Source organism: Otolemur garnettii, unplaced genomic scaffold (assembly GCF_000181295.1).
Source record: "Otolemur garnettii isolate 467f Iridium unplaced genomic scaffold, OtoGar3 scaffold00141, whole genome shotgun sequence".
Taxonomy (NCBI): Eukaryota; Metazoa; Chordata; class Mammalia; order Primates; family Galagidae; genus Otolemur; species Otolemur garnettii.
In genome coordinates, this window is record NW_003852536.1 from 1,266,825 (window position 1) to 1,273,548 (window position 6,724).

At 35.3% G+C, this 6,724-nt stretch overlaps 1 protein-coding gene across 4 annotated transcripts in view; it reads left to right on the forward strand.

Moving 5' to 3' along the window:
* Positions 1-6,724, forward strand: part of AHCTF1 (AT-hook containing transcription factor 1) — an 87,034-nt gene that overhangs the window by 48,418 nt on the left and 31,892 nt on the right. For all 4 annotated transcript variants that reach the window (XM_012810759.2, XM_023518558.1, XM_023518556.1 and 1 more), the window contains 6 exons: positions 84-188; positions 866-959; positions 2,598-2,721; positions 2,871-2,927; positions 3,765-3,911; positions 5,681-5,868. In XM_012810759.2, coding sequence (XP_012666213.1) covers positions 84-188; positions 866-959; positions 2,598-2,721; positions 2,871-2,927; positions 3,765-3,911; positions 5,681-5,868 — 715 coding nt within the window. The remainder of the gene's footprint in view (positions 1-83; positions 189-865; positions 960-2,597; positions 2,722-2,870; positions 2,928-3,764; positions 3,912-5,680; positions 5,869-6,724) is intronic.

Genomic DNA, 6,724 nt, shown 5'->3' on the forward strand with positions numbered 1-6,724 from the left:
CCAAGTAAGTTTTTAAAAACTGTTGAGCATCTTTTCATTTATAGTTGATAAATCAGTAAACAACCCATGTTAACTCTTTATAGGGCTGATGGAATTACGCAATAAATACACCGTTTCCCACCTCATCTGTCAATATGCACAAGTGGTCCTTTGGTTCTCTCATTCTGGACTTTTACCAGAAGGCTTAGGTAAAATACTTAATTTATAATATTAATTGAAACATTATTAAAACTTTTGTTGTTGTGTTCTGATGCTTCAGGTTTCTTAGGTTTTCTTCCACACTTACCTTCTGTTGTGTTCCTTTCTACTTTGTGTCTTCAGTGCTTCACCCATTACCTGATATATAAGTGTTCAATACTTATGTATTTATTGAATAACAGAAGGAAAGCAAATTTGAGAAAACATGATTCTTGAAAAGGGTTCCACAGTATCACTCTGGAACTATGGTTTTTATAACCCAATCTGCTGGTCTCTTTTTTTGTTAAGAATTCTCTTAAAATGGTTACTAACAAATATTACTTGTCAACAATTAAATATCCACTTTTATTTAATGATTCTAGCACCAAGAATTAGAGAATTCTCAGTACTGACTTTTACTATGTTTGTGCCTAAGAGATAAAATTATAACAATTTCCAGTTTTTTAAGTCAGTGTCCTTGTTGTTACAGACTTTCATGAGAATGTTTTCTCACTTGTGTATCTATAAATAAAAGGATGTGTAGTATTCTTTTCATTTAATTTAGCAAGCCTATAGATCAAACAGTATTAGAAAATTATAGTAAAATATCATTGTGTGTAACCTTAAGTATTATTAAGATATTTTGGAAATATTACTTGCTTTTTCCCCAACTCTTAAAAAAATCTAGATGACGCTGTTCAGTTGTCAAGGTTATACTACAGCTATCCTGTAATTCAGAGCTACTATACCAGTCGCCGACAGAAGTGTGAGCGCTTATCAAGGTATCGTATATCCAGACCTTCAGAACACATTTTAGAAACTATTTCTGTAAGAAGTCAAACTTCCTCAGGTAGAACAGAATTCATCATGTTACAAAACGATTAAATGGGTGGAATTCTTTAGTAAAATACCAGAATTTGTTACTAGTATTACTGTGTTATAGTAGTTGTATTATTTGCCCTGACCTAATGGTTGCACATTTATTTTAGAACTTGAGTGTAGCTACTCATTATTTCTTAAATAAAACTATTTACTAATTGATTTATTAGGGGAGAGCCTGTAATTTGTAATTAAGGTATTTTTTTTCTGAGAATTCTTATTAAGAAAAAGAATAGAAGCTATTGTTCATCAAAAAAGCGTAAATATATCACATTACAGTTATTTTACATTCTTTCCATTGGCAGTTACTTCTCAACACTTAAGCCACTTTTGTTGTTGTTGTTATTCTTTCTTTCTTTTTTTTTTTTTTTGAGACAGAGCCTTAAGCTGTCCCCCTGGGTAGAGTGCTGTGGCATTACAGCTCACAGCAACCTCCAACTCCTGGGCTCAAGCGAGTCTCCTGCCTCAGCCTCCCAAGCAGCTGGGACCACAGGCGCCCGCCACAACGCCTGGCTATTTGTTTTTTTTTTTTGGTTGCAGCCATCATTGTTGTTTGGTGGGTCCAGGCTGGGGATTCGAACCCGCCACCTTAGGTGTACGTGGCTGGTGCCTTAGCCGGTTGAGCTATAGGTGCCGAGCCATTCTTTCTTTCTTTGAAATAAAGTAGTAATAGAAGAAAGTAGTATTTAGAGATCTGGCTCTACTTCTGTAATTAAATATCCTTCTTCTTTAAGTTGTCATGACAACATTGTAGAACAGCACATAATGTTTAAAGTAATGATTCTTAAACCTTGATCCCAAGTTTCCTACATCAGAATCACCCAAGAAATCAGTACTTTAAAGGCTGTGTCAGCTATAATTCTGATGCATGGCAAATTTTGGAAACTAGTGCTTTACGATAACTAATCTAGGATCATGAACATGAATTTGAGAAATTGATTAGGTGTATTTTAAAATCCTAGATCTTTTTATTTCCTAAGTGTATGTCCCTGGGCAAATGTATTAAGCTTTCTAATCCTATTTGTCTATTAAGATTTATACAGTCAGTTTAAAACTAATTAGTGCAGCAGTAGTAACTGCTGTTAATTAGTAAGGAAATGGACAGGAACAGTATGTACTTAACCACATTGTAGGTGCTCAGTAATATTTTTTTTAATGAAGGATTCGTTGAGGTTACCCCAAGTGATGAGACAGAAACTGTATTTTTTTGACTTTGGACTATAATATTTATACTGCACAGTGCTGTCATACTATATGATAATTTGCTGAAGATGGTGAAAAATAGAATAGTTTCAGATATTTGCCTAGCTAGATCACATTCTGCCCTGAGACCTGACCTTGACATTCTGGTTTGCTGATGACTAAACTTGAGGCAACTTCCGTTGATCTCCTTGATGTCTGGATTTCTCACGATGCTAAATGGGGTCCAGTTCTCAATTCTCTTCTCTCTGTGATAGGATGATCACTTTTAAGAGTTTGGTGCTTGTTTTTTTGATAATAATGAAGACACATATTACATCTTAATTTTTCTCTTACTGCAGAGGGAAGTGGAACCCTGATTGCTTGATGATTGATGGAATGGTTTCACTGTTAGGAGATCAAGTTGAGAAGTTGTGGAAACGGGATGAAGGAGGCACAGGAAAATATCCTCCCCCTAGTCTCCATGTAGGTTTGCAGTAGTATGCTATCACTTAGGGAGTCTGTGAAGCTGGGGAGAGAATATTTGCTTAGCTGGAGTGTTCATACCTGGCACAAACCTGGGAAAGACATGAGTGACTGTATAAAATATACTGAAGTATTTGTTTCTCTTACAGGCACTGTTTGACATATATCTATTAGACAACATTTCTGAAACAAGCAAACATTCTGTTGTATCCTTTAAAATTCCACCAACTATTCATATATTATCAAAATTATAAAATTTCAGAGCAGTAGAAATGTTACATATCTAATCTTAATTTCAAAGTTGATTTCCTTTTTTTTTTTTGAGAGTTCTTGACCCAGGATCTGTCGATTAGGTTCTTATGGCCTATGATTAAACTAAAAGTATATGTGTTCATGTTTTATATAAAGCTATATAAAATCTTACATGTATATGTACATATGTAAAAACTATGGTTAACCTAAGAGCAAAAATGTTTTATGTTTATTTATCTAGTGGAAACATTCTTGGCTTTTATCAGATTCTTAAATGTACCTAAGTCACTGAAATAGTTGGCTCTAAAATACTGCTGGCAAGTAGTCATTCTCAGTGAGTTAACCTCGGTGCTGAAAATCAATGTATTATAAATTAGCTTCATGTTACCTTAGCCATTGAGTCCTGTCACCTTTCTGATTAAATTTTTCTGCTTATGTTAATTTCTTAGTCTAAAATGTGTAGTTCCAATTATCTGCAAGTGGATGATGTGTTTTCTGAATAACTTAATTTGGCATATAGCTTTATTTCTTAAATTTGCCAAGCTGCTAACTCCATGAAGAAAGTATGCCTTAGTTCATCTCCTTTGTGGTGGTAGTAATACAATATTGAGAATGAAGTTATAAAGAACTGGTTGTACCCACATTTAATAAAACTATACTGAATATTTATGATGGCTTTCTGGCACAAAGTCAAGCCTCTTTTACTGCTACATTCTTTTGCAACTTATTCTAAGTATATATGTAGGACTTTTTTCATTGTTGTTTATTGTCCTTAATCCTCTTTTTTGAAGACTATTTATTTGCTACTCGATATTATGTATTCCTTTCCAAACAAAACAGATACTTCTATTGAATCTTTTCCAACTGCATTTGCCGTTTCTTGGGGCCAGGTTAAACTTATTCAAGGGTTTTGGCTGATAGATCATAATGACTATGAGGTAAGTCTGTTAGTTCACCTAGAAGGTAAGCTTTTGTAGATTAATAGAATTTTAGAAAATCTACATAAGTAGTTTTAAGTTGATATTAAAGATATGATAAAATCTATTTCTAGAGGTAATTTAAGAAAGACTCAGCTTAATCATTACCTTCACCAAACGCTGTCATAGGCAGCAAGAATACAAAGATAACAGTTCAGGACCCCAGGTTCTTTACTGTCTACAGAAGGAAACAAACTAGTAAACAGTTATGAACACTATAAACTAAGAGACATGTTCAAAGTGTTGGGTGTACCATAGAAGGCAAGATTTGGCATTGATAAATATAATTGGCAATGAAAAGATATTATATAACAAGGTATCAAAGGTATGAGTCTTCTCATAAGGTGGGGTTTTTTATTCTTTAAAATAAAATACATCTTAGCACTCTAGGAGATGTAGCCAGGTGGATTGAGACCTGAGCTCAGGAGTTTGAGACCAGTCTGAGCAAGAGTGAGACCCATGTCTCTACTAAAAATAGAAAAACTAGCTGGGCATTGTGGCAGGTGCCTGTAGCCCCAGCTACTGGAAAGGCCAAGACAAGAGGAGCTCTTGAGCCCAAGAGTTTGAGGTTTCTACGAGCTGTGATGCCACGGTACTATACAAGGGTGATAAAGTGAGAGTCTGTCTCAAAAAATATAAATAAATAAAATACAGTCATTCCTTGGTTTCTGTAGGGGGTTAGATCGAGGATCTCTGAAGATAACAAAATTCACGGATGCTTGGTCTTTACTTAAAATGGCACACTAGTTACACATATCCCAAGTACTTCCTCCTGTATACTGTTAGCCCTCCATGTCCATGGGTTCTACATCATGTATTCAACTAACCACAGATTAAAATATTCAGGGGAAAAAATAACATCTATACTGAACACATACAGATTTTTTCCTTATCATTTCCTAAATTTTGGAGTATAACAACTATTTACATGGTGGTTACATTTTATTGGGTATTTTAAGTAATCTAGAGATGATTTAAAGTGTATGGAAGGTTGCACATATGTTATATGCAAATACTATGCCATTTTACATCAAAGATTTGCATATCCTTGGATTTTTATATCCCATGTGAGGTCCTAGAAGCTAGGTCCCTATAAGATATTGAGGAATGGCTATACTTGAAATCGTCTCTAGATTACTTGTAATACCTGATACAATTTAAACACTATATAATAGTTGTCATGCTTATTTTCTTATTTTTTTTAATGTTTACCATCTGCAGTTGGTTGAATCTGAATGTAGAACCCATGAATATGGAAAAACCAGATGTTTCTCATAGGTTAAAATAGATCTTTCCAGCTTACATTTAAATTTGTTTTATCCTGATTTTTGTGGTTTTCAGTGTTGTCTTTTTTATTTCCCCCACAGATAGAGTCTTGCTTTGTTGCCCAGACTGGAGTGCAGTTTTGCAGTGATAGCTAACTGCAGTCTTCCAATTCCTGGGCTCAAGTGGCCCTCCTGCCTCAGCTTCCCCAGTAGCTGGGTTTACAAAGTGCATACTACCACACCCAGTTAATTTTTCTTATTTTTATAGAAGCAGGGCTCTCACTACATTGTTCAGGCTGGTCTCCAACTCCTGAGCCTAATTATTCCTCTTGTCTCAGCCTCCCAGAGTGCTGGAATTATAGGCATCGGCTGCTGCACTTAGCCTTTGCCTATCTTTTTTAAAGGACAGCTACTTTGTCTATATGCAAAGGATTACATTTAACACTTTTCATGTTATTTTTGCAGAGTGGTTTGGATCTTCTGTGTCACCCAGCTACTGCAAAACCTTTGTCATGGCAACATTCAAAGATTATTCAGGCCTTCATGAGTCAAGGCGAACAGAGACAAGCCCTTAGATACATTCAAACAATGAAGCCAGCAGTGTCCAGTAATAGTGATGTTATCCTTTATGTCACTGTTTTGCTTTCTAACAGGTAAGTATGTCTTTTGAAAGTGTACACTCTTGATCATTTTTTTGTTTGTTTGTTTTTTTGGCTGGGGCTGGGTTTGAACCCGCCACCTCCAGCATATGGGGCTGGCGCCCTATTCCTTTGAGCCACAGGTGCCGCCCTTTAATCATGTTAAAAACAAATTGATGAAATAGTAGCAGTATACAGTTGGCCTTTGAATAAAACTGGTTTGAACTGCAATGGTCCACATAATACTTAAGATTTTTTTCTATAAACATAGTCAGCCTTCTGTTTTGGTGGATTCCACATCTGCAACCAAACTCCCATGTATATGGACAGCCAGTTTATCATTCCACCTGTTCCAAGGGCTGATGTCAGGACTTTAGAATGCAAGGATTTGGGGATCTGCAAAGGTCCTAGAATCAGTGCTGGTGAGGATGCTGAGGGACTGTATAGTATTTTACTTCTGTTGTGTTACTTAATGTTCTTATGCTTATTGACCTTTCAGTGGTAAGAAAAATACACACTATTTTATTATTATTATTATTCTATTTTAGAAATAGAATAAAAGAAGAAATGCCTTGAGTAAAAGGAGGGTAAAAGGACAGGCTGGGTGTGGTGACTCATGCCTATAATCCCCAGTTGATTTGCAGTCGTATCTATTGCTGATTGACAACATTGGCCTTCTTCTGCATAGACAATTTAGGGCTGAATATGCTGGAAAGGAGGAATAATAATGGCATTCTTTGATGATTTATATTCAGTATTGGTGCTCTAATATTTTTGTTAATATTGTTTGATCATTCTGCTTCTTTGCATTTACATTTGAATTTGTTATTGCATTTGCTGTTACATTCTCATAAATCTTTTTTTTTTTTTT